Source organism: Mirounga leonina, unplaced genomic scaffold, assembly GCF_011800145.1.
Source record: "Mirounga leonina isolate KUSES-001 unplaced genomic scaffold, KU_Mleo_1.0 Mir_154, whole genome shotgun sequence".
NCBI lineage: Eukaryota > Metazoa > Chordata > Mammalia > Carnivora > Phocidae > Mirounga > Mirounga leonina.
Genome location: NW_023270389.1, coordinates 6,600,430 through 6,628,197, shown reverse-complemented (window position 1 = coordinate 6,628,197; position 27,768 = coordinate 6,600,430). Strand labels below are relative to the sequence as shown.

At 43.6% G+C, this 27,768-nt stretch overlaps 1 protein-coding gene across 2 annotated transcripts in view; it reads right to left on the bottom strand.

Moving 5' to 3' along the window:
* Positions 1-27,768, bottom strand: part of DDR2 (discoidin domain receptor tyrosine kinase 2) — a 152,324-nt gene that overhangs the window by 117,805 nt on the left and 6,751 nt on the right. The window contains exons 2-3 of one of the 2 annotated variants that reach the window (XM_035010046.1): positions 13,855-13,950; positions 8,416-8,562 (exon numbers count right to left, since the gene is read on the bottom strand). In XM_035010046.1, the coding sequence (XP_034865937.1) occupies positions 8,416-8,421 (6 nt within the window). In that variant the 5' untranslated portion in view covers positions 8,422-8,562; positions 13,855-13,950. The remainder of the gene's footprint in view (positions 1-8,415; positions 8,563-13,854; positions 13,951-27,768) is intronic. The other variant, XM_035010045.1, reaches the window with a different exon arrangement.

Below are 27,768 nucleotides of genomic sequence, written 5' to 3'. Positions count from 1 at the left end.
ACTTTATAACTTCTAATTTCACTTAATATAAAACCATAAATACCTTCTTATGTAATCTAAGATTCTCAAAACCATCATTTTAAAGGTGTATGATCTGTATACTTAATCATGCCCTCAGTGCTGGCCATTCAGATCTTTTCTTTTTCCTCCCTAAATGCTACATTGTTGTGTGTAACGTTTGTCTCCTTCAGAGTATTTTCTTAGAACAGACTCATAAAAGTGAAATTCCTACATCAAATAGTATGGATGGTTTTTAAGGTCATTCACACACCTTGTCAAATTGATTTACAATGGGGGGGGTTCTTATACATGTAACATATAACTCTAAAAACTAGAGTTTTTATTGAATGAAAGTAGTTTCTTTGGATGGCTTTTCTTTAATTACAAAAATATTTCATATTTGAAGGAGAGAAAATTCTCCATAAAATTAGACTGTGGAAGGGAAAGCACAGCTTCCATGAAGTTTAATGTCCACTCACCCTGGACCACATTTGCTTTCTCCTGTCTTCTGATCGGCGCTCCGCCCCTCCCTTTCCTCACTACCTACCCCACCCCGACTTCTCCCAGCCTCTCAGATTCTGGGATGTTGTCTATTCTGTGTTGATTAAGGGAGATGATTCCGTCTTGTATTTCCTAGTAAAGGACCCAAGTCCACACACAGAGACTTCCGCACCCTTGCCCAGGGCTTTGGAAAGTACAGTTTGCAACGAAAAGATTAACGGTGCTTTCCTGATCTTCATGGCCTGTGTGTTTCTCATTATCTTCCCTTGGATGCAGCTGCTGGCTTTTGTTCCAAAGCCACACAAGGCTAGTCCTGGCTCCTCCCAGAGCGAGGAGACTTCTCTAGAGCTAACGCTGTAGAGTGAGCAGAGCCACCAGCCTCTCGCAGTCAAAACCCCTCTCTTTTCCCCCTGGCACAGCTCTGCTCAGACTCCTTCACTGCCCAGCTGCCCCTTTTCTGGCCTCCTAACAAGCTCCCCCACCTCTGCCTCCTTCCCCTTACAATCTTTCTCGTATACTGCAGCAAAATCAGGCCTTCCTGGAGCAAAATGCACATCATCTTACAGCTCTGCTCAAGCATCTGCAGCAGATCTCTGTTACTTACATGGGAAGTCCGATATTTTGGAATGGATTAATAAATATGTACCATGTGCTTTTTCATGGGTACACATTAAGCACCGTAGGGGCTATACCAAGAGCTCTGTATCTAGTTCGGGGAGCTAACACATACATGTGAAAAGTCACAGGGCTCCGGCCCCCACTTCCTTCCAGTTCTCCAGTCCTGCATGTTCCACAGGCAGATCTTGCACTTGACATGTTTCAAACTGAATTTTCTCTCTTCTCCCCAAATCTATGTTCTTTGTATAATGGTTCTGCTATCCAGGCTCTCAAGACAAGAAAGACACATGTCAGGAATATGGGGAGATATTTTTTATCTTTTTTTAAGATTTTATTTATTTATTTGAGAGAGAGAGAGAGCACACATGAGTGAGCATGAGCAGGGGGTAGGGGCAGAAGCACAGGGAGAAGCACACTCCCCACTGAGCCAGGAGCCTGATGCGGGACTCGATCCCAGGACCCTGGGATCATGACCTGAGCCGAAGGCAGATGCTTCACCAACTGAGCCACCCAGAAGCCCAGGAATATGGGGAGACTTGAGGGGCATGAGATTTTGGACTTGTAGTGTCCATCAAAATCTACTTGTCTACTTATTCACTTCCTTAGTTGTGCTTAAGAACATAAAGGGGTACAGAAGCAAATAAGATGTGCCCCCACTGTTGTGAGCATAGAACATAGTGGGGGAGACATAGAGCTTCCGGTCCACTGCCAACCCATCCACCCCAACTGTGCCTCCCAAGCCTGGGTCTCCAGATCCACCCCCAGCTCAACCATTCACTTCAGGAAAAGTGGACTAGGATATCTCCACATATTTTCATGATTGTGCTGTACTTGTCTTCTACCGAATCCCAGCTGATCCAGATATTAGAACGACCATAGTATCCATCAAGAACTATGGGTAAAAAAACTCTAACGAAGATCCCCGCCATCGATGACTTTATAATCTGGAGAGAGAGACTGACACCTGAACAGATCACTTCCACATAATATGGTGTGTGGCCAGGAGTTGCAGCCAACACCAAAGGAAGGGGTCGTCCGGCCCAAATGCAGATTCAGGGAGATGCAGGGAAAGTGGGGTGAGGAGGAAGGAAACCTGCCAACTGGAACTTGAGTGAGGAGCAGTCGGTTCATAGTGGGGAAACTGGAATTTGAACGCAGGTTCGTCTGACTCTCCAGTCCATGTTTTTCCCACCATCCTGTTACCTGGTAGGCTTTCAGTGGATATTCACTGAATGAAAGATGAAATGAGTGAATGAATGGATGGAAGGATGGACGGATGGATGGATGAATGAATGAATACATTATACTTCTTCCATTGGAGAGAATTGCTGAAATGTCAGCCCAAATAGTAACTTTGGTTTAAAACTCCCATGGTCTGACCAGCTGAGCTAATCAGCTAATGCCCCTCAGGGAATTCCTGCAACAGGGCAGGTGGTTCTCAACACAAGAGGTGCTAATTCACTCCTACAACCTCTCAGAATTGGTTGGAGGTAAGATAGTCTGGAATTGAGGAGGGGACTCCCCACTTTCATCTACCCCACCTCCTCAAGAAAATCCTGCTGGTGTCCTGGGCTATGCAGACAATGGGAAAAGAAACTATGGTAAGCCTAAAGCTCCTAGAGCTACAACCAAGAACCCCATAGAAGCCCACACTAAACCACTCTGGCCCCAGGACACTCTGGATAAGGAAAAAAGATCCTAATTCTCCTACACCCACCTCCTCTGAAATTTGGTTCTGGCAGGAGGAGAGCCAGGATTTCTAAGATTTAAAGATCAGAGCAGGGTGCCCACATCCTCAAGCATTTCCATGGGACTGCCTCTCTCCATCCACAACCCCCTTGCTCCACTGGTTTGCAGAGTGGATGCCTCCTGCCAGCAGCCCCCCTCCCCCCTTCCCCGCTTCCTGCTCCTCGGCCCAAGCCTCTGCCTCCCGTCTCTGTATGCTTGGCATACACATGCAGCGAGCTTGGAGCCGGAGTGTGCCATCATTTCACAATTCCAAAACCCCAAATAAGAGACAGGTGGTGGGATTCTCCCACGGAATTAAAAGAAGCACTCCAAGCCCACGCTGTCTGAGTCTGGCTGCCCAGGGAACAGCCCAGAGGTGGGCTGGACTGAGGCTACTGTTCCAGGAGGTTCTACCTGACCCTTTCCAGGCTGTTTAATTCCTTGGTCCCCAACATGTCTACTCAGAATGTCCTCTTGGCTTCTCCCAGTTCCTGAGGAAAGTCAAGCTTCCTTTGAACAATTAATAGAATCAATTTGTGGAGGAAGGAGTCAGCTCGATAAAATTACAATCATTTCTTCAAGGAGGTTGTTATGAAAGGGGCCTTGGAAAGTCACAGACTCCTTGGTACCATTATCTGGATCGATTTGGGACTCAAGATACTTCATTGCCCACTTGGGAATTACGTCTTATGACTCTGCTTCTCCATGATGGATTAAGATGGGCTTGCAAATTTTGCCACTGGGGCAAAGGATTATAGCTATTTCCTTTACTTCAAGGAAATATTTTGGGTTCATCACATAAGCCATTACCAGCACACTTTTTTCTGTAAAGGCCCAGAGAGTCAATATTTTAGGCCTTGTGGGCCAAAAGGTCTCTGTCATAACTATTCAACTTGGCCTGTGTAGCACAAAAGAAGCCATAGGCAATGTGTAAATAAATGAGCAGAGCAGTGTGCTGATAAAACTTTATTGACAAAAACGAGCAGCAGGCTGGATTTGGACCACAGGCTATAGTTTGCGAATCCCTGACATAAACCGTTCTGTGTGCGAGTGTCAGTATGAGGAGGAAATGAGATTCACTGACACCCTTAGAAAGGAGGTTGCTGCTTTGGTACAAGAAAACTTTGAGGCCTCCTTGTTCTACCATTATCTAAGTAACCTCAAATAATATCAGAAACTGCATTTTTAACACAATCCCCCAGTGGTTTGTACACATTACACCTGGAGACCAATGTGTCTCAACCACCAAATTACAGACTCTGAGGCCTGAGGCTCTGTATTTTCAACAAGCTCCTGAGTAACACGGATGCTGTCAGTGGATGATGCTTCATTTAGGGATGATCTGTTTTGGAACATCCTCCACAAGACCCAGTTCTGGGGTAAAACATGGGAACAGGTGGGTCCCAGCAGCCCACCACCACACACCCACTTTCTCTAACCCCAGAGAACATATGTGTAATACTATGCTAGACGGTACACAAAAGCAAAAGTACCTGATGGAGACTCAGACCTTGGCTAAGAGGTCCTTACAATCTTTTTATCGTGGCGGGCGGGGCGGTGGGGTGCGGGGACTGAGAGACGGGAGCTCATACACATAAAAAAATTAATCAATATAAGAGGTCATAGGAATGTCTAAGACCCTGAGACATCAGTGAAAAAATCCTGACCAATGCTATGAATGTCTAGAAGGGTGACCCCTACCTACTCTCATCCATCACAGGAGGAGGAACCAGGCGCTCCACACCCAAAGAAGCAGGAGCTTTGAGTAGGTTCAAGCGCAGAAGGAAATTCAGCGAATGCTGCCAGTCGGGAAACCTCATATCATTCCTGCAGCCCACAGCCTCAGGCTAAGGTAATTAATATAATATGAGAAATTATAAGGCGATGAACATTGAAACAATGGAAATAAGATTCTTGCTAGCAGCCCTCGGTTGGGCAATGCAGTCTGTGGCTGACCCTTAAATCTAGTCTTAGAAGCTGTGAAGATCAAAGCAAAAACAAGAGGCTGACACCTTAGAAAATGCTGGTTCCAAGTGTTTCATGCATGTCTATTTTTAGGGCCCTGAATAGTTCCTGCTTAAACCTCGTTCAGAAGTGCACTCACACTGGGCAAGAGGAGCACGGACCAGGCAGATGCTAAGATGGCGTCCAGATGTCACAGCCCAGCCAGTGGTCAGAGCTCTCCCCAATCTGGCAGCCACCCTCCTTTCCAGCTCTCTCTTCCACCACTCCTCGACCCTCTGTGCCCCGTAGTTTGCTATTTGTTCCCTACCCCCAACCCCCAACCCCCGAGGCAGTGTGGCCCTAGTTCACTGGTCACTCCATGTCCTTGCTGCTGAGGTCAGCTCCACTGATAACTACCAACCCATATCTCGCCCCCTCTGCATGCTGCACTGCCCCCCAGCCCCAGGCTGGACCCCAGCCCCACCCCCTCCACAGTCAAGGACCACCCAGCCACAAGTACTATCCCCTTCCATCACCACTCACCACCCTCTGGGCGCCTCCCCCCTCATTGAGCACGGTTCTCTTTTTTGTTCCTTCCCTTTCCTGTCAGCCGTGAGCACACGGGCTGGGATGATCTCGTACTTATATTTATATGCTTTCAAGTCACTTGCAGAGTCCCTTACACATCACAGGTGTTAAACAGTTACTGCTTTTGTTAGTAAAGCTGTTACCCAAAGTCCTTGGGTCCCATGCTGCTCTCTGGCCCCACCGTTCCTTGCATTTCATCGCAGTCCATTCGTGGCTCATGCTTTTCAGAATGTTGTTGGAGCCCAGTTCTTCCAGAAAGCTCTAAGCCAGCCTCTTGCACACCTGACCTCCCTTCCCCTAGGCAGGCTTGGTTCCTCGGTTTCTAACCGGTGTCTCCTCTCCTGCATGGCACCCTACCTGTGGCTCTCTGATTAGTTAGACACTGACCCTGATCCTGCCTTTTCCAAAATAATCCTGGCACCGCCATATTCCAAAATCTGAGCCATATTCCAAAATCTCAGACGTTGAGGCTTAGGCAGCCATGTGGTCAGAGGTCTCATCCATCTCAACCGTAATGCACTCTGCATTTGTTTGACTAGGTTTGTTCCGGTCACAGCTCCAAGTGCCACCCACCCCCACTGCCACCCCCACCTCCAACACCCCAGGCTGTGCTGTCCCCTAGACAACATGTCCTCCAGGACACATGAAAGCAGGACCTCCCATCCGAGACACTCATGAGAAACAGACCAGCCCTACCCCACTCGCAATGGGAAAAAGACCGCTTCGAACTCATGAAGGAAAATCAAGTTCCAGTTGGAAATACAAACTTTTCCTTTAAAGGAGAAGCTAACGTTAGCAGCACTGCTCTTTTGAGCTACACTCCAGTGCTTTGGGAGAGAGAGGGAAAGGAAGACAGTGTGAATGACAAGCGGACAGGAGACAAAGAGAGAAAAGCAGAGAGAATAGGAGCAAGAGGGAGGAGGCACGGAGGGAGGGGCGGGGGAGGCAGAGTAAGAGCAGGAAGACCCACAGGAGAAGGAGCAGAGGGGGAGGGGAGTGGAGGGGACAAAGGGGGAGGAAAAGGCAGAGAAGACAGGCTGACTGCTCTGCGGGCTCCCCAGCAGGACCACCCGTTCTGTGGCAGCACGACAGTGTCCCCTGCGAGCTCTAACCTCCAGGAGGGGACAGGCTCTCCCCTGGCTTTTATAACACTCCACTGAGTGAAATCTACACCAGAGATTTGGGGGGGCGGGGGGGGGCGGGAAGCCAAAGCCAACAACCAGACAGAATTGGAGGCATTTCTCTCCAAAGGCTATTGTTAACCTCTGCTCTCAATATTCGTGAGCGATGCCAGACCTCTGAAAAGTAGGGAACCATACATTCGGATTAGCCCTGTGTTCCAGAGTATCTATTAATAACACCCCCTTTCCCTCACAAGTGTTCCCGTTCAGATGCTAAACTACTCACTCCTCCTATTAATAGGAGACATAGGAAACGGAGACTCGAGCCTCGGAACAGAATGAAATACTTAGTGCCATCATTCTCAGAAAAGGAGGAAGCCTGGACTGTAGACCAGAAGAGACCAGGAAGAGTCTTCCCTGGGGGAGCAGAGGTACTTGAGAAAGCTCTCGGTAGAACACGAAAGTGGAGGTGGGGAGAGGCGGCCAGACAAGACTTCAAGAGACAAGGCTATATATAGCACACGCCGTGGATGCTGAAATATTGATTTCTGGAAATAGTCGCTTAGGATTGGGTGGCAGGGGAAGAAAAGTCCGCAGGGACAGTTTCTGGAAAGTAAAGCAGTAGGAGCCACCGAAAAATCACATTTGAGGAATCTCGTGTAATAGAGAAAATCTGCAATAGCTTCTGGTTAGTAGCTAAATGTAGCTATGAATTATTCATTCTGAATGGCACACCAGGAAGGGTCCAGTTAAGACCTCTGAGCTCTCCAGGATCTCGGAAGTCTATTGGAAGGAAGGGAAGGAGGGAAATAAATTAGTGTCAAGGCAAGCTGTGGGAAGAAAGGGACCCAGGATGGTTTATCACCACAAGGAGGTGAAGGAGAAATGGGGAGGAGGTTTATTCCTTGGATAATAAACAGAAGGAGTGTATAATCCAATGAGCATCTTGACAGTGAGAAGAAATCTCCTGCAGGATGACAGAAAATACTGCTCTTCCCTCCTGCCCTCACCCTTCACTCGCAAGGACTCACAGGTCCACGTTATTCGCTCAGCCGCCCATTCATTGGAAGCCGCAAGGGATGTAAGTAGAAGTGGAGTCAGCGGGTTCCCCCTGAGCATCTCATGTGCACCAGACCCTGAGCTGGGTGCCGAGGCATGAAGGAGATGCGGTTTCTGCCTTCTGCGAGCTCCAGGAAGACTCGTGGAATGACTACAGTTCTACACTCATTAGTGGGATCCGAGTCTGCTAAAGGATGAACTGAGAAGTCCCCTCGAGACCAAAATTCACTCAGAGCCTCAACATGGGCGAACACTTCCTAGCTTCCTCACAGAAGCTCTGAGATGCACCACCCTCCTCTTTCTGCCCTGAGGCCCAGGGCTAAGTGTGGCATTTAACTGCTGGAAGTACCCTAGCCTAGGTTCTCTTGTACGTGTAACTCCTCCAAAGCTTACTACAGGACTCTGCTTCAATGACCTGGTGTTAGTAGATCTGTGAATTATTATTTTTTCTCTAAGCTACCTCAAATTATTGCTGGAAGAAGGCAACTTATTAAAAAATATATGAAATTAGGAGAGATCCAGATTGATATGGGAAACCCAAGATTCCAATGGGTCCTGTAGGGACAGGGAAGGCCATGATATCCTGGGTCACTCAGAGTCAGGGAGGACACCCTGAGCCAGGACACCCCAGGCTTGGCCTCTAACCTGGGGGGTAGCCGCATCTGGATCAGTCAAGTGTGAGCTGACATTCAACATCAGCTTTCCCATACAATCAAATACATGATCTCCTCTGATACCAGCTCTCAGCACAGAACCCGCATACTCGACGGACCTTGTGACACCAGCCAGGTAAGTGAGGGGCTTCAGGGCAGCCCTCCTGCCGTCAGCCTCTGGCTCAGCGACTGGCCCTACTTACATCCATGGGTGCAGAACATTCTCCGAGAAACAGAGTCCTCCACAACAGCTGGCTTTGGCGTCTCTTCAACTGTCACAACGTCTTTGCTTCGAGCCACAAGCCTTGGAACTTTCTACAGCATGAAACTCCAGACCACTTGTAGATACCCTTTTATGGAAGATGAGAAAAGGAAAAGCAGTATCACGTTACAAATGTTTGCTTCATTCACATTTCCTTTCCTACTTGACACTCGGGTGCCTGACTATCAAACAGAAACCCCCCCAAGTACCCTAGGCACCAAAGGGATCTCAAAGACATTTTGTTTCTGAGGGTTCTTACACCTACTGATATTTATCAACTTAGAAACTAAAACAGAATTTTAAATGTATTGTTTATTTAAAATAATTATTATTAAATTTTATTATTCATTTTTAATTTCTTAAACATTATTTTTAAATTATTATGATGATTATGGGTTGACATAAATAATAATTTTTTTATAAAAATAGCTATTTTCAAAAAATACTTAATGAGAAGAGTGGCATTATTTTACATTTTAAAGAATCCCTTTGATATCTGGCTTAATCGAACACAGATTCTCATACCTGCTTCTGAATTCAATCTGTTGCAATATCACATACCACTTAACCTCTCGAAAACTCCACCATGTAATTGTGGGAGATTGAGAGTAAAAAAAAAAAAAGTGAAACATTTTAGGATTATAGTGAAATAGTCTTGTTCTTGTAGATCCCCTGAGAGGGTCTCCCGTGCTCCCAGGGTTGCCCTGGCCCTGGACCCACCATTCCGTGCAATCCAAGTAGGTCTCACTTCTCCCTCAGACTATCATTGCCTTTCTTCGATGCCACTAGTTATCAGTTACCTGAACAGTCTTCTAGAATTATCTACACATAAATGAAGATATAGGAATGTAGAGTTTTTATTAATTTTTAACAGTCAAGTATGAGCACTCTATACATTTCACCTCGGGTTTTCTGTTACACGTGTTGGGAGGCATTGCATTTTAGTACATGTCGTTACGTCATTTCTGCGGGTCTCCTGTCCTCCACCAAACGGATACAACAACACCCAGCTCTGCACCCACGGTATTCAGGTGGGTTGCTGAACAGCTACTGTAACTTACCACTTTCTTCAGTAAAGGACACAGGGCTTAATGGGAATAAAGGGGCCACACGGAGCAAGAACACATGTCACATTATCAGTACAGCTTTCCTCTGGCTTCTGCTTCCCTAAGAAGGCATGCAGCCCAAGTATTCAAAATTTGAGAAAGTATCCAATTTTTACCATACTACAGGGGCTCACCCAGTATTATACTTGGGGCTTACCTCACTGTGCCAGAAAGACTTGTGTTAACAATCTTTGTGCCTATTTTTATAGGAATGTTTACAAACATGGATCTGCCTGGAAACACACTCACTATCATTGGTGTCACATAATCGTGAGGCAAGAAGGCAGGATCAGGGTCCAAGTGTCCCCAGACAGTACTTCTAAAAACTATTTCCCTGTGGTACTAAGTTAACAGAGATTAACCCTCTTAGTTCACAACTTCCCTGACATAGAAACATAGAATACCCCTCACCTGCAGGAAACCCTCCCCTCATAGGGGTAATTTGGTCTAATTATACTGCAGGCTTCAGATGCTAAAGTTGATGCAGACCAATGAGGGTTCACTGCCTCTCTCTGAGATTTACTAGCTATATAATCTTTGCTTCCACTTACTTGTAAAATGGAAGTAATGATGCCTATCTCATGAAGTTATTAAGAATAATTGTAGGGATGCCTGGGTGGCTCAGTCAGCTAAGCACTGCCTTCAGTTCAGGTCATGATCCCAGGGTCCTGGGATCGAGCCCTGCATCAGGCTCTCTGCTCCACGGGGAGCCTGCTTCTCCCTCTCCCACTCCCCCTGCTTGTGTTCCCTCTCTCGCTGTATCTTTCTCTGTCAAATAAATAAATAAAATCTTTAAAAAAAAAAAAAAAGAATAATTGTAATTATCTAGGGGCGCCTGGGTGGTTCAGTCAGTTAAGCATCTGACTCTTGATTTAGGCCCAGGTCATGATCTCTGGGTCATGAGATCGAGTCATTTCCTGTGTCCATCCCCCACCATGCCCCCCTCGGCTCAACGCCCAGGGCCAAGTCTGCTTGAGATTCCCTCTCCTTCTCCCACCACCATTCACTCAGGCACCCGTTCTCTCTCAAATAAATAAGATCTTAAAAAAAAAAAAAAAGAGTAATCGTAATTACCTATAAGATGTGCCTACCACATAGTAGGTATTCAATGCTTGGCAATTGGTAGCCTCCTTCCTTTATTGTTCTATGAACAGAAATAAGACAGGAGACTGATCTTATGTCCTGGACTGGGCTGGCTCTTCACTGGAAACCCCAGTGGTGTAGCCTTTTAGGAAGCCTGGAGATCTCAGAGACTGGGGCAAGAGAAGATGGTAGAGGATTTTTTTTTCCAACGAAAAGGATCTCATGAGCTGTTTGTCATCATCTGATTCTAAATCAGAGATACGGATCTGCTTTCCTCCTCCCCCCGGCAAGGAAAACAGGCACCAACATCCCCTGCATTTCTGTCTCAACTTTCCAGTCTGCCTCTGAAATCACATGGGACAGCGTGGTGAGCCACAGAACCGAGAGAAAACCCACCAGGTTTGGACGAGCCCTTCAGGTGAGGATGGGAAACGAGAGATTTACTCCTGAACAATTCCCAGGAGTAGAACAAGCACCTGCAATAATTACAGGACAGACGTATTATGACCTCCATTTACAGATGAAGAAACTGCAGTCTGGGAGACATGAGGCAAATTGCCAAAGTAGCACAGAGAACAAAGGCAGAGTCAGAATTCAAAGCCAGGTCTGCCCTACTCCAAAGCCCCAGCGTTGAATCACATCATCATGCGATTCTCCAGCTAGAAAGGAAACCAGCCCTGGGGTTTGATGAATAAAGTAGCAAAGCCAGCAGCTTCCTAGGGATGGTCTCACAAGAGAGACAAGTTATCTGTAACTGTAAGTTAATGACTTTATTAGCCCAATATTGTACCTGAAATAAAAATGAAAATTCTTCAGAAAATCATCCCTACACTAGACACAAAAGTAAGAATGGTGGGACACCAAAGCCAAGATTTAATTACTTTGGGATTTATAGATTATTTATTTTATTTAATTAGCGTTTGATTAGATCAGTTATTAAGATGAATATGTTGTTTCGATTTATAGATGACTATTTTGAATAATGGGTAAATAATGTAATATTAATTTATCCAGTGGCATTTCTAGCTCCTAGTGCATATCAGGTGCTGCAAGTGCTACAGGTTAAGGAGACATGTCCCTTGGCCTCCAAGAAGGTGTATAATGTATATCATAAGATATAAGGGCTATAACCATATATGTATATGGGTTGGGGGGATAATAAGATAGACAAGAATAAGGTGCTAAAAGAAGGAGAAATGTGGCCAGTGGGGTGTTCAGGGGAGGCCTGAAGGAGTGAAGAGGCATCACCTAGCTGCCTCTTGAAATATAAATAGGATTTTGTCAGCCTTGGAAGAGAGGGATGGCAGATTCAGAGAGGCTACGGGCTTAATCTGGCATGGGAGATGCTTTAGAAGAGAGACAAGGGGCAAAGGGGCCGACCAGATCCTGACCTAGAATAACAACATCAGGAAGGGAAAAGAAAGAAATGGTAATGCAGAGAGAATTGAGGGTTGACCAGTGATTTGCTACAGCAGGGAAGAAGGAAGGCGTCAAAGAAGTGTGGGTTTCCAACCTGCATGTGACCAGGAGCATGTCATTATTAACAAACCTGGGAAAACCAGAAGAGGAACTGGTACATAAGGGAAGATGGTGAGTTTGGTTTTGAACATAAAGAATTGGGTTCCTTAAGGGGCGCATGTGTGGCTCAGTCTGTTAAGCGTCCGACTCTTGATTTTGGCCCAAGTCATGATCTCAAGGTTGTGGGATCGAGCCCCACGTCGGGCTCTGTGCTGGGCGTGGGGTCTGCTTGGGATTCTCTCTCTCTCTCCCTCCACCCCTCCCCCCCTTAAAAAAAAGAATTGGTTTTCTTAAGATGGAAACAGGTAAACACGTGGAGCACAGAGGTAGAAATTAGGGTCTGGCATTCAAGAGAAGGTTCAGTGTTAGACATACATATTTGAACATCAAATACATAAAAGCAGTAAGTGAGGTCTGAGGCAGATAAGATGATCTGAGAATAAGAGAAGAAAAATGAAGACAAAACCTTGGGGCCCATCCGCCTTGAGTGGGTGGAAGATGACAAACATCTCCAGGTAAGAACCAGAACAACTCAAAAATAGTTTCTCCTCAGAAACCATCAGAAGCCTCTGATCTAACCCGACTCCCTTACTTCACAGATGAAGAAAACCCAGGCCCAGATGGCTAACTGATTTATCTAAGGGCTCACATCTGCAAATCTGTAGCTAGATGGTTAAGTGACCACTGGGAAATCGCACTAACTCGGCCTTGCGCGTGCACCAGATAACACGGCTGGATTCAGAGAGGCCTGAGAACAAACTGGAAACTTCTTTTTATCTCTGCTACATTAGTTCAGCCCTGGAACTGTGCCCAACCACATAATCAGCTCAGGGTTCAGACCACATCTTACTCATCTTGTTGTCACTGCCCCTCTGCCCTCAACTTTCCCCACCATTGTCTCTGCCACCAGTGTTATTACAGAGTAGAAAAATCACAGATGATGTTCTTCTGAATGTGCACATGATCATAGACTTCTGGAGTTGAAAGAACTTAAGGCTTCATCTAGTATTAGTGTAACATCTGGGAAAACAGACCCAGGGCAGTCCAGTGACCAGATAACCGGTTAGTAGTAGAGCTCAGACCAAAATTCCAGTCTCCTGTTTCTCTCCATTTCACCACCAACCTTTAGTGCAAGAGACTTATTCTTAAAAATTTATTTGTTTATTTGAGGGAGAGAGAGAGAGAACGTGAGTGGGGGAAGGGGCAGAGGGAGAGAGAGAGAATCTTAAGCAGACTCTGGGCTGAGCATAGAGCCCAAACCCAGGACCCTGAGATCATGGCCTGAGCCAAAACCAAGAGTCTGATGCTTAACCAACTGAGCCACCCGCAAGGCGCCCTGCAAGAGACTTATTCTTAAGGCAAACTCTCTAGTCTCTAATTTCTCCAAATGTATGCTATGAAGCCCTCTCCCCTTAAGACGTTTCTTGAAAAAAAGAATTCCATGGTCCAAAACATTTGTGGAGTGCTATAAGTTACCCCTGTCTTGGACAGCCAAAATACTTATTACCATATTAAAGACCTTGGCAAGTCCTGCAGGAAAGAAACCTGGGTCATTCTCTAAGAATATTTCCCAAACTTGTTTGACCACAGAACTCTGGCCCTTGCCCGTGCCCCTGCTGTTGTCTATTTAAAAACCCACAGGTTTCCGAGGATTGTACTTTGCGAGACACCACCTTTGTCTGATTGGCAAGATTTCCCTGGTAGGTCCCATGCAGAAGTGTCAGGACTGAGGGGTCCTCAGTGTGGGAACCAGGCGAGGAAGAGACAGCCTGCAGAGAAGGAGAGAGAAATGGCAAACCGTCCCAGGATCTTCTGAGCCATCTGTTCTGCCAACAACAAAGGGTGAAACAGCTATGTGAGAAATTCTGACTTGGGGTCCTGGTCAGGAGCATAAGACGCTGGTTTCCAACAAAGAGTTCTTGTGGGGAAATGGGGTCTTTGGATGCACATCACCAGCCTGCGAGCTTCCCTGGGCTTCGGCACCATTTCCAGCAGTGCTCTCTCCTCGTGTCCTTTGAGTATCTTCCACAGCCGCTTGGGCTTTTCCTTGCTCACTCTACCAACCTGGTCCAAACCCAACCACATCTGGATGACCGAGAGCAGCCTTCTAATGAGTCTCCTGACTCAATCCCTTCTCCCCTCCCACGTACCTTACAGGCTACAGTCACATTAGTTTTCTTAAAACAGTACTTTACCTGCTTCAAGATAAAAAAAGAATGTTCCAAACTCCACAACATCCGAAGCTCCCCTTAATGTAAGAAAACACATCTAGGCAATGGTATTTCTCTGTGCTCCCCGGTACAAATTTCTACCGCCCCAGGCGCACATCCTCTCTGTTAACTGAACCAGCCATAAGCAGTCTGACTGCCAAGGCTCCCCTCTGCCTTCTCTTTGCTTCCTGCCTCTCGGATTCTAGCCAGTCTCATGCAACTCCCAGCTCCAGGGGCCCCGCTGTACCAGCACTTCCGTGAGCTCTTGCACTTGAAGACACTGAGCCCCTAGCCCTGCACGCACTCGTGTGGCTTTACTGTTTCCTGAATTTTCTGATGGGTCATAAATCCAGGAAGAAAAAAGACCATGCCTTATTACATTCAAGGCACTTAGTAAGCATTCAGAAACCCTCTTGCTGAATAACAGAATTAATCCACATTGACCTCAGAACTATATGTTAAGCAGAAAACTTCTCATCTATAAAACACTAGGGAAGCTGACCTCTTCCTGGGCCTCCCAGGCATCCAAATTTTTCTAGTTCAGTTGATCTCGGTTTTATTAAAAGGGAGGAAGACAGATTCTATCCCATGCTAAAGGACCTGGCAAGGTTTTGTTCTTTTTCTGGAAGACAGAGCTGTGCTTTCTGCCACCTTCTCGAAGGCTTCTTGCCACGTGTGGGCCCTGGGGGAGAGTCTAGCCTGAGTATATTACGTGATATTTAAACATGTATCTCTACATTTTTCCAAAGGTCTGGCCAAAAGAGTGCTCTTCTCAAGAACATATTCTCTATTGATAATTGTTTCTTCATTCATTCTCTGAATTATTCAACAAACATTTAGTGAGCAAGTCCTGGGGATGCAGAGGTGGTTAGAAGACAAGCACGAGGCAGCCGCGGTCAGACACGCTTTCACTCAAAGGGCATCAGAGGAGCACTGGCCATAAAGTCACCTGGGGGAGGCTGCTGAGAAGACAGATGCAGGGTCCCTGGATGCTGCGCAGAAAATGTCTTAATTCAGTTAAGCCTGTGGTGGACCCTGTGATCTGCATTTTTAAAAATCCCTCCAGGTGATTCTGACGTATACTCAGGTTAGAGACCCACTGGCCAGTGAAAAAGACAGGCTTTTAAGGAGATTGTTATAAAACAGTGGTGCCTGCTTCCAGGGTAAGGGAAGTTCCCGATACGGAATGGAAGTTCACGTACGGAAAGCAACAAAGCAGTGGGGAAAAGTCGGGTGTGATGATAAGGGAGACCTTCGTGCAAACCGCTGTGTGATGCACGCCACATGTCCGCCTACGTAAAATAAGAAAAACACCCACCTCACACAACTCTCACAAGCCTTCAGTGAGATGATGTAGAGAAAGGGCTTCACCCAAATCTTGGTACACAATAAACACATCACTCTGAATTCATCATGATTGTTATTTTTATTTATTTTTTAAATGAATATCTTAATTTTCATTTTTTTAAAGATTTTATTTATTTATTTGACAGAGAGAGACACAGGGAGAGAGGGAACCAAGCAGGGGAAGTGGGAGAAGCAGGCCTCCCGTGGAGCAGTGAGCCCGACGCAGGGCTCAATCCCAGGACCCTGGGATCATGACCTGAGCCGAAGGAAGACGCTTAACCGACTGAGCCACCAGGCGCCCCATGATTGTTATTTTTAATTACAAAAACACTTAAAAGAGAGTGGGGAGATCAGAAAGTCTTTCCCAAGAAACAATGGAGTCAGAATTTAGTTTAAAAGCAGTGTCCCCAAGTGTAATTGTATTCTTGCCGCCCACAAAATTTCTAGATTTTTTAAAATTTTGTATCTACGATTCTACAGTTTGAAACTCTTAATACGGGTGGGAACCAAGCACAGACGTGCAATTTCAGTGCCTGTCTTTCCACTCGTGTTCACGACTGTCCAAAAGCCAAATGAGAGCCAGATCAAGTCAAGAGCCAATCTACAAACAGGACACGGTGGGAGAGCTGAGTCATCGTTGGCATGGGGCAGCTCAAACGGCTCACCACAGACGTCAGCTCATGCTGCAAGCAGATGCATGATGTGGACTCTGACTTCTCACATACCAACACCTACCGGTTTATAAGCAGAAACCCAAAGCATAAATACACAAGGCAGAATGGTTCTGCCTCTAATTCTATTAGTAATTGTGTGAGATACTCTTTTGTAGCAATTTTAATATCACCACCAGGCTGATCTTACCTTTTCAAGTGAATAGACAATTTAACAAATTATCAAATGATACCTCATTAAAACTGACATTTGGGGGCACCTGGTTGGCTCAGTCAGTTGAGTGTCGGACTCTTGATTTCAGCTCAGGTCATGATCTCAGGATTGTGAGATGGAGCCCCACATCAGGCTCTGTGCTCAGCGTGGAGTCTGCTTGTCCCTCTCTCTCTGCTCCACCCCCCACCCTTGCACGCACTCTCTCTCTCTAATAAATAATTAAATAAATAAAAACTGCCATTTGACCATTTCCTACTTGCAGAGTTTGGTTAAATATGAGATTTGATTTTCCTGAACTTATAAACCCTTGAGGCTATTATTAACAATTTGCTTAACATACTTACACCAACAGGCATTTTTTGCATGCATATTAATTACATTTAAATAACAACCCAGATTAAACATAGACTAGGCCCTGAGGCCACACGGTTCCACTCTATCTTTACTCTCCACACTAGTGGTTAGTTTCAACTGACCACATCATCTGACACAATAAAATAATGTTTTTAATTTACTTTATCGAGTTTAAAGTTATGTTTGTTTTATGTTTATACATATTTTAAAACATCTAAATAATCAATTACTCTGAGGAGCTGGAAAAAAATTTCCTATAAAATACGTCTATATATTGTTCAGTTTTGAGTAACATCAAATTGGATAATTGCAAGGGAAGATGTTTAGAGAGCTGAGTCTATCCCATCAGCACCTGCCTCCCATGAAAAGCCTGTTCCTGCATTTTCACCAAGGGTAAGCGGCAGAGACTCCGCTCCTTCAGAAACCCATGACCAAAGCCACTCCTGCAGAATGTCTGTTCCATACAGCCTTCTGTACCATTTCATTAACTTCCCAAAGCTCCCTACATCAGCATCAGCAAAGCTACTCCCCAGGGGGTAGGGGGCTGGCCAAGAGAATATCTTCTGTGAATATGGAACACTACTCACCTCACACTTAAAGCCACTTGCCTGGTCCTAAGAGTCATGGCTAGCTGCGGGGCTGGGAATTGCTGAGTTCTGATCAAAGCAAAGGACGTGGATCTAGGCATCCCCATGCTCTCTCACCACTGTCATCTAACCCTCATTTCTTCAGGAGAAAGTGTTTTAAGACCCCGTGATCAGTGGGGTAGATGTTCTTCCCTAATGCTTGTTGCCCGATCACTCAGTAGGAACCTCATCATAGGGATGGATTTGAATGTATTTTGGGGTTTTGTTGTTGTTTTTAAGATTATTTATTTATTTATTTATTTGAGAGAGAGAATGCACAAGCAGGGGGAGCGGCAGAGGGAGAGGGAGAAGCAGACTCCCCGCTGAGCGGGGAGCCTGATGCGGGATTTGATACCAGGACCCCAAGATCATGACCTGAGCCGAAGGCAGCCGCTTAACCAACTGAGCCATCCAGGCGCCCCTGAATGTATTTTTGAATAGCATCATAGTACTTCTCCAACGGCTCTGAGGAACTGTGGCTGAGTAAATTTGGGAACGAATCGGGGATGACAGTTATGGCTTATGCTCCTACAAAGGGCTGGATTAAGAACCTCTAGACGCTCCAAGCACTGAATCTTATAGCACCTTCCCCAATCCCACCCCGCCAAGTACTTTGTTATAAAAAACACTACTAAAATATAGCATGAAGTATAAGAACATTCAATAAAGTTTCTATTTTTTTCATTACGACTTTTTCAATACTTCTTTGGAAAACCTAGTATCAGCTTATTCTCAAGAGAATTGGGAGGTACCCCAGCTCATGCCTTAATCAACTTTGTGCAAAGCAACATCGTGAGTGTATCTAGACTCTTCACATGCACCATCTCCCTCAAAACCAGGACTCGTGTGTTACACACAGTCTGCAGATAACCAATGTGGGCCCATTTGTAAAGTGTCAAACTCTTTTTTTTCTATTTACCTGCCTAAGGACTTCACCAGACTTTTCCTTGCCTGGACCAACTCAAATGAGGACTTAGATCTTAAACACTGAAATCCCTTTCAAGATTCATACTACTTGGGAAGCTGGGCCTGGAAATGAGACCGTCCGCCTATTTCAGTGCTCCTGTTATCTCCCAGATTATCTGCCCAAGGCCCAAAGCTCCCGGGGATAGGATCACCTGGAAGTGCACAGTCATTACAAGTTTGCATGTGATTCATAGGATAACTTTAGACACTGAGTGTCTTTGAGTATCTATCATAAGTGTTGGCAACTACATGATCAGTTAGAAAATGAAAGTCAGGAGACTTGGGATCCTAGAGCTGGAACTTCCTATAGCTAAGCATACAGCACAGCAGAGGCCCCACTTTTTTCTGGAGAAAGTGGGGTGCCTGTGGACATGGTTAGCGGGGCCGAAGTTAGCACCTTAAGTCATGAGAATTAGGGAGGCAAGTAAACATTAGAAAGTTGTGAAGAAATAATAGGAAGACCATCGATCACCTTCTATCCTGCAAAAACAAAATTTATCACCAAAAGCACAGCAAAAAGATTAGAAAGTAACTTTTCTCACTCCTTTGAGGGACCCACATAAGTCTAGAATGTATATCCTAGCTTGATGTCCCTTTGGTAATGAATGGCTGAACAAAAGGTTTAAAATTTTTTTCACCTCAAAACATGATAATAAGCAACAGTTAATTTGCTTTTTACAAGACACTAAATGTTCAAATGAGAATTTTTTAATAATTTTTTTAAATGAGGGGTGCCTGGGTGGCTCAGTCGTTAAGTGTCTGCCTTCAGCTCAGGTCATGATCCCAGAGTCCTGGGATCGAGCCCCGCATTGGGCTCCCTGCTCCACGGAAGACTGCTTCTCCCTCTCCCACTCCCCCTGCTTGTGTTCCCTCTCGCTGTCTCTCTCTCCTGTGTCAAATAAATAAATAAAATCTTTAAAAAAAATAAATAATAATTTTTTTCAATGAAAGGGGTTTCAGAGAAAACTGAGCACTACTGTGGGAGGGGAAGGTGAAAGGTGAGCACTTCTATTCCCAGAGGTCTGAGCAAACCCATGAAAGAAGAAGAAGCATGATCAGAAGAAAGATACTAGCTCTGCCCATTGTCAAGCCAGGAGAAGCCAAATCTGGTGCTGTATCCTGAAACGTGAATTGAGTCTCTGGGAATAACCATTCTCTACTTATTGCTTTTTAAAAAAATTAGCCCTGTATGCATTCTATACCCAGGATACCAAGTGTTCACATGTGAGTTTATTCCTCCTCATTTGTACTCACGAAGACATTAATTAGTTCCTTTCTTCAATTTTCACAGCTCATGAGAAGCAGGAACTGATCCCAGTACTTCTGATAGAAAGCCCAGTGCTTACACCATTTCTCCATAACCTGGCTCTCTGGACATACTGATCTTACCAAATAACCAAGTAATAGAAATCTATTGAGCTCCTTTACATCCTCAAAGACTGCAGTAGATGAGGCTTCAATTACAGCCCTCTAAGAATTTTCCCAGCAACAAATAACACTGTGATAGGCAAATAATAAGATCTTAATAGAATATATATTGAGAGTTCAGCAAATACTTACGGATTATGCTACAAGGTGAGTTATAGAGATCACCTAAGACATGTTCCTTGCTAGACGATGTGATTGTGACCAAAAGAACTAGGGATTCCAAGAAGTAAGATCTGAGTTGGCCAGAGGATCTGAAACTAAGCTTGGCCTTTAGAGAAGGGCAGCATTGAGCGAACGTGAGAGGACAGAGGAGGATATTCAGAGCACATGGGATTGGGTGAGAACTGTAGGGAGACTGTAGTGATTGAAGACTTAGCTATAAAAGTGAAAAATGGGGGAGTGGGTGCTGGTATGGATAGTGATTAACATAATTGAACTAGAAGATAGGGAAATTTCATATTGCTTTTTATAGAGGAGAAAATTGAAATGCAGATAGGTTTAAAATATACTTGCACAAAGTCCAACTGCTAATAGGTGGCAGTTAAAATTAAAAATTCAACACCCAAAAAATGAGTAATCCAATTTAAAAATGGGCAGATGATATGAATAGACCTTTTTCCAAAGAAGACATGCAGATGGCCAACAGACACAGGAAAAGATGCTCAACATCACCCATCATCAGGGAAATGCAAATCAAAACCACAATGAGGTATCACCTCATGCCTGTCAGAATGGCTAAAATCAACAACACAAGAAACAAGTGTTGGCGAGGGTGGGGAAAAGGAAACCCTTGTGCACTGTTGGTGTGAACGCTAACTGATGGCAGTCACTCTGGAAAATAATATGGAGGTTCCTCAAAAAGTTAAAAATAGAACTACCCTACAACCCAGCAATTACACTACTAGGTATTTACCCAAAGAATACAAAAATACTAATTCAAAGGGATACATGCACCCCGATGTTTATAGCAGCACTATCTACAATAGCCAAACTATTGAAATAGCCCAAATGTCCATCGATTGGTGAATGAATAAAGAAGAGGTGGTATATGGATACAATGGAATATTTCTTAGCTATGAAAAAGAATGAAATCTTGCCATCTACAATGACATGGATGGAGCTAGAAAGTATAATGCTAAGTGAAATAAGTCAGTCAGAGAAAGACAAATACATATGATTTCACTGGTATATGGAATTTAAGAAACAAAACAAATAAGCAAAGGAGGGGGAAAGAGAAGGAGAGAGAAAGACAAACCAAGACTCTTAACTCTAGAGAACACACTGCCGGTCACCAGAGGGGGCGGGGGTTGGGAGGGATGGGTGAAACAGGTGATGGAGATTAAGGAGAACCTGGGCTCTGATGAGCACCAGGTGATGTATGGAAGTGTTGAATCACTCTATTGTACACCTGAAACTAATATTACACAGTATGTTAACTGGAATTTAAAATAAAGACTTTTTTTTAAAAAAAGGCTTACTCTTGGGGCACCTGGGTGGCTCAGTTGGTTAAGCATCTGCCTCCGGCTCAGGTCATGATCCTGAGGTCCTGGGATCAAGACCCACATCGGGCTCCCTGCTCATCGGAGAGTCTGCTTTTCCCTCTGCCCCTTCCCTCCCCCCGCTCGTGTGCTTGCTCTCTCTCACTCTCTCTCAAATAAATAAATAAAATCTTAAAAAAAAAAAAAAAAGCTGGGGCGCCTGGGTGGCTCAGTCGTTAAGCGTCTGCCTTTGGCTCAGGTCATGATCACGGGGTCCTGGGATCGAGCCCCGCATCGGGCTCTCTGCCCCGCAGGAAGCCTGCTTCTCCCTCTCCCACTCCCCCTGCTTGTGTTCCCTGTCTCACTGTGTCTCTCCCTGTCAAATAAATAAATAAAATCTTTTTTTTGTAGTTTTTAATTTTATTATATTATGTTAGTCACCATACAAATACATCATTAGTTTTTGATGTAGTGATCCACGATCCATTGTTTGCGTATAACACCCAGTGCTCCATGCAGAACGTGCCCTCCTTAATACCCATCAGCGGGCTAACCAATCCCCCCTCCCCCCTCCCCTCTAGAACCCTGTTTGTTTCTCAGGTCCATAGTCTCTCATGGTTCATCTCTCCCTCCAATTCCCCCCCCCCATTTTTCCCTTCCTTCTCCTAATAAATAAATCTTTAAAAAAAAAAAGCTTACTCTTTTAACCTGGCCTATCCTACTCTTTCTACCACACCATGATTTTAAGTGAGAATATTTGCATGTTACATTAAACAAATTATTATCCTTCCAGGTGATAGTTATTATAATTTGAATGCTGTGACAAACAGATTTCCCAAATATCTGCTATCAACCTGTTAAATTAGTCTTTATCAATCGTTTTAACCATTGATAGCAAGGATTTTGCCTCTGTTACCTTTAATAAATAAGATATGACTAAAGTTAGGGTACAATAGCAATAGTTATCTGAAAAAGAAAAATGATTTTTAAATATAAATGCTTATCATGGGGTGCCTGGGTGGCTCAGCTGATTAAGTGTCTGCCTTTGGCTCAGGTCATGATCTCAGGGTCCTGGGATTGAGCCCTGTGTTGGCCTCTGTGCTCAGCGGGGAGCCTGCTTCTCCCTCTCCCTCTGCCTGCCACTCCCCCTGCTTGTGCGCTCTCTCTCTCTCTGTCAAATAAATAAATAAAATCTTAAAAAAAAAATGCTCATCATTATAACTATAATACAAGGTCTGCCTTCAAATAAAAAGGTAGCCAAGATGAAATCAAAATGCTAGAATTTGGGATTTGGGACTTCATTCTTCAGAGCAGTTTTCAATTCACAGTAAAGCTGAGCAGAAACTAGGGTGTTCTCATATACCCCTTACCCCACCCCCCCAACACCTACACATAACCTCCCCCACATCAATATCCTGCACCACCGTGGTACACTGTGGGGCTTGAACTCACGACCCTGAGATCAAGACCTGAGCTGAGATCAAGAGTTGGATGCCCAACCAACCAAGCCACCCAGGAGCCCCAACAGTGGTACATTTCTAACACTCAGTGAGCTTACACTGACACATCATTATCACCCAAAGTCCATAGTTGACATTAGGGTTCACTCTTGGTGTTGTACATTCTATGGGTTTGGCCAATGTTATAATGACATGTATTTACCATTTAGTATCATACGGAACAGTTTCACTGCCTTAAAAATCCTCTGTGCTCTGCACATTCATCTCTCCCTCCCCACTAATGCCCAACAACCACTCATCTTATTACTGTCTCCATAGTTTTGCCTTTTCCAGAATGTCGTAGAGCGGGAATCACACGGAATGCAGATTGGCCTTTTCAGATTGGCTTCTTTCACTCAGTCATATGCATTGAATGTTCTTCCTTGTTTTTTTCATGGCTTGATGGCTAATTTCTTTCCACTGCAGAATAATATTCCGTTGTCTGAATGGACCACAGTTTACCCATTCAGTTTATCCATTTGGCAATTACAAATAAAGCTGCTATAAACATCACGAATATCTGAAGCAGGTTTCTGTGTGGACATACGCTTTCAATTCATTTGGGGAAATACCAAGGAGCATGACTTTTTAATCAGATGGTAAGAGTATGTTTAGTTTTATTAAAAACAAAACTGCCAAACTGTCTTCCAAAGTAGCCATACCATTTTGCATTCCCACTAGCAATGACTGAGAGATCTTGTGGTTCCATTCACACCAGCATTTAGTGTTGTTGGTGTTCCGGATTTTGGCCATTCTAACAGGTATGTAGTGGTAACTCACTGTTGTTTTAATTTGAAATTTTCTAATGACATATCATATTGAACACCTTTTCATATGCTTACTTGTTATCTGTGTTCTTCTTTAGTGAGATGTCTGTTCATGTCTTTTGCTGATTTCTTAATTAGATTATTCCTTTTCTTATCACTGAATTTTAAGCGTTCTTTGCATATTTTGGATAACCATCCCCTATCGGATGTGGTTTTGGCATATTTGCTGCCAGTCTGTGTTTTGTATTCTCATTGTCTTGACATCGTCTTTCACAGAGCAGAAGTTTCTTATTTTAATGAAGCCCAGCTTATCAATTCTTTCAAGAATCGCATCTTTCATAGGTGATGGGGATAAAGGAGCGCACTTGTCGTGATGAGCACGGGGTGATGTATGGAAGTGTCGAATCACTATATTGCACACCTGAAACTAGTATGATACAGTATGTTAACTAACTGGAATTAAAATTTAAAAAAAAAAAAAGAATCACATCTCTAGTGTTGTGTCTTAAAAGTCATTGCCATACCCAAGGTCACCTAAACTTTCTTCTACATTATCTTCTAGAGTTTTTTTAGTTTTGTATCTTACATTTAGGTCCATGATTCATTTTAAGTTAATTCTTCTGAAAGATCTATGTCTCAGTTTATTCATTTTCTTTCTGCACATAGGCATCCAGTTGTTCCAGCACCATTTACTGAAGACTGTCTTTTCTCCATTGCATTGCCTTTGTTCCTTTGTCAAAGCTCTGTTGACTGTATTTATCTGGGCTCTCTATCCTGTTCCATTGGTCTATTTATCTATTCTTTTACCCACACCACAGTGCTTTGATTATACCATATCGTCTGTGACTTCAGAGTAAGCCTCGAAATCGGCTGTCGGTTGTCTTTGTTCTTCTTCAATATTGAGTTGGCTGTTCCAGGTCTCCGGCCTCTCCATATAAACTTTAGAATCAGTTTGTCAATATCCAAAAAATAACTTGCTGGGATTTACTAGGACTAGGATTTCGATTTCAAATTTTCTGTGATGTTATTTTAACATTCTCTCCCTAACAAACTCTACACAATGTAAACATCCTAAAAGTAGAACTATGTCTGTCTTAGGAACAATTATCTGCTCTTGAGTGTATTTAACTGCCACTGCTCTCTTCTTCAGATCAGCCTATTCCCCAGAATCTCAAGAGGGTATGGCCTCAAGGACAAGTGCCAGCAGCCTTGTAACCTTCACCCCTCCTCTTAAGCTTTGTATGCCTCTGGTAAGGAAGACAATCCCAATAAAGAAGCTGGGACTGTCGCCGATCACTTTATGCCTTATTGGCCTACATCAATGTCACCTTTACTGAGATCCACTACTATTTTATCTATTTCTGAAATTTTCTCTAGCCCCTGTCATAGGTGTCAGTTGTTCCCCAAGCTCCTAAGGACAGGGATGATGTCTTCTACTTCTAGATCCTTCATTCTCATTTTTCATATATTCAACAGATAATTATCAAATGTCTACTATGTCCAGGCACTGTACTAAACCTTAGTCTGAATCAGGCAGGCACTAAGTGCACAACAAAAAAATTTTAATGAATGAGGGACACCAACATGTAGGTATAGTACATTATAAACAATTTGAGGGCCATAAATATGATTTACTCTTTTCTACCTCCATCATTACTAGTGTAGAACATAAAGTGGATATTTAATAAATACATATTGAGTAATTGAATGAAAAATGAAATGTAATACTAATATAAGATGTTAATAGGGAAGCTGTGTGCAAAGGGAAAGGGAGTGTGCAGGAACTCTGTGCTTTCTTCTCAATTTTTCTGTAAAGCTAAAACTGCTCTAAAATATAAAGTCTACTAATTTAAAAAAAGAAATTATGAAAAATAAAATATTAAACTTTGTATCTTATTTTTTATATAACATCTGGCTCTGCTGATACTCACTATACAAGAACTATTTTTGAATTACAGTGAAAATTTAAACAGCAAAATCTTATTAACCTAATCCTGGATACCAATTTTCCAAATTGAATTTTGCCTGAATTCATACTATTGCTCTGCAGAATGTAAAGGAGTGATTGTCTAAGGTAATGAATGATCATAAACATCTAAAACCTTATTGTTCTTCTTGATCACTAAAACCTAGAATAGCTCCTAGCAGAGAGTAAGCACATAATAACTATTTGCTAAGAAATAAATAAATGAATTCAGCAAAAACAGAGTTATGACAGAGCTTCCCAGAATGCTATAAAATTCATAATGGATAAAAAATCTGGGTTTTTTTAAATCAGCTCCATTGGAGTAAAAGCATTATATCAGTGAGAAACTGCTTCTCTTCAATATGAGAGCTCGCCAAGATTTTAATTGTTTGATTCTTCTGAATTCATACAATGCTCAAATTTTTAAAGAAGCAATAAAAAAAACTAGATTATTTGTCCATCTTTTTTTATGAATACATAAAAATTTATAATCAAGATACAAACAATAAACTTTAAATTTACACACAATACATATATGGCAAAGGAATTATTTTATATTTGGAACATTTTTTAATCAAAGCTATATATACTCATACGTTTATTTAGAAAAACAACAACTCCCCTTTACTACTCCTTGACTTTCAAATTGTAGACATTATCTCTCTTTCACATACTCTTTGTCCTTCTTTTTAATCCATCTCCCATCTCAATTTACTTTTGGTTGCCTAAGCCATGAAGACCCTAAAGACAATCTTGCATCCAGTAAATTTTGCTGGATTAGCTACCTATGAAATGCATCCCAAAGGGCATGCCACCTACCATCTTCATAGGCATGGAATTTTCCAGTATACAAAACTTCTTATACATTATCTTATCTGAACCTAAAAAGGAGGGGATAAAAACTCATGACGGAGACAGATGAGGACACTGAGGCCCAATGAGGTTAAAAGACTTCTAGAAAATCTAGAAAATGATGGTGCTGGGACCAAAACCTTATGACATATTCTTCTCCCTCACTACCTTTTGCACTGGAAGCTCTATTCTTCACATGCCTTCCCCTTCGACCCACACACCACAGTGTAGGTAGCATTAACCTCTGAGCAGTAGCTCCAAGGGACTCTGCCGACATTTCTTTGGTGTCTGTCTAGGCACAAAATACAATCCACAAGACAGGTGAATGAGTGATCCACTGAAGACCCTGCCCAGTGTGTCCAAGAGAAGCCCAGCTGAACCCAGGGGCATCAGAGTGAGTCTAAGCCCATTTTAGAGCTTCTTTGCCTTTTCATTGCTCCTCCAAGACTCAGGGACACTTGGGCTGGGTAGGACCTGACCTTTCTCAGTGCTGGGAGGCCAAGGTGAGATTCCAGCTAAAAAGTATATACCCTGGGCGCCTGGGTGGCTCAGTCATTAAGCGTCTGCCTTCGGCTCAGGTCATGATCCCGGGGTCCTGGGTTCAAGCCCTGCATCAGGCTCCCTGCTCGGCAGGAAGCCTCCTTCTCCCTCTCCCATTCCCCCTGCTTGTGTTCCCTCTCTCGCTGTCTTTCTCTGTGTCAAATAAATAAATAAAAATCTTAAAAAAAAAAAAAAGCATATACCCAGCCAAATGCTGGGATTCTCCATTACTTGGAGAATTACAGAAACTTGGAAACATCAAGTAGTTCCACACAAAACAGAAAGGATAGAAAGCAAAAATAAGAAAGGAAATCAAAATAAGAAGAGAATTATTTTCAATCATGTCTGAATAACACAGGCTCAATCATAACAAATCCAAAGGCAGGCACGTTGAATGAAAAGAGATGGAGAAAGTTGAGAGAGACCATCACTTTAGCCATTAGGTGATGGATGTTCTGGTGAATGTCCCCAGACAGGCATCTGGACATCTTAGTTCCCTTATTAAGCTATGGTTATTTAAAAATGTTAAACAGAGTGTCTTACACTAATAGGCAATGAATAAATGCTCACGGAATAGAATAAAACCAAATAAAATAAAATGGAATTGCCAAGGGACCCCAGAACAACAAGAGAGAAACAGGTATGAAATTTCTTAGAAGTGTAGCTGGA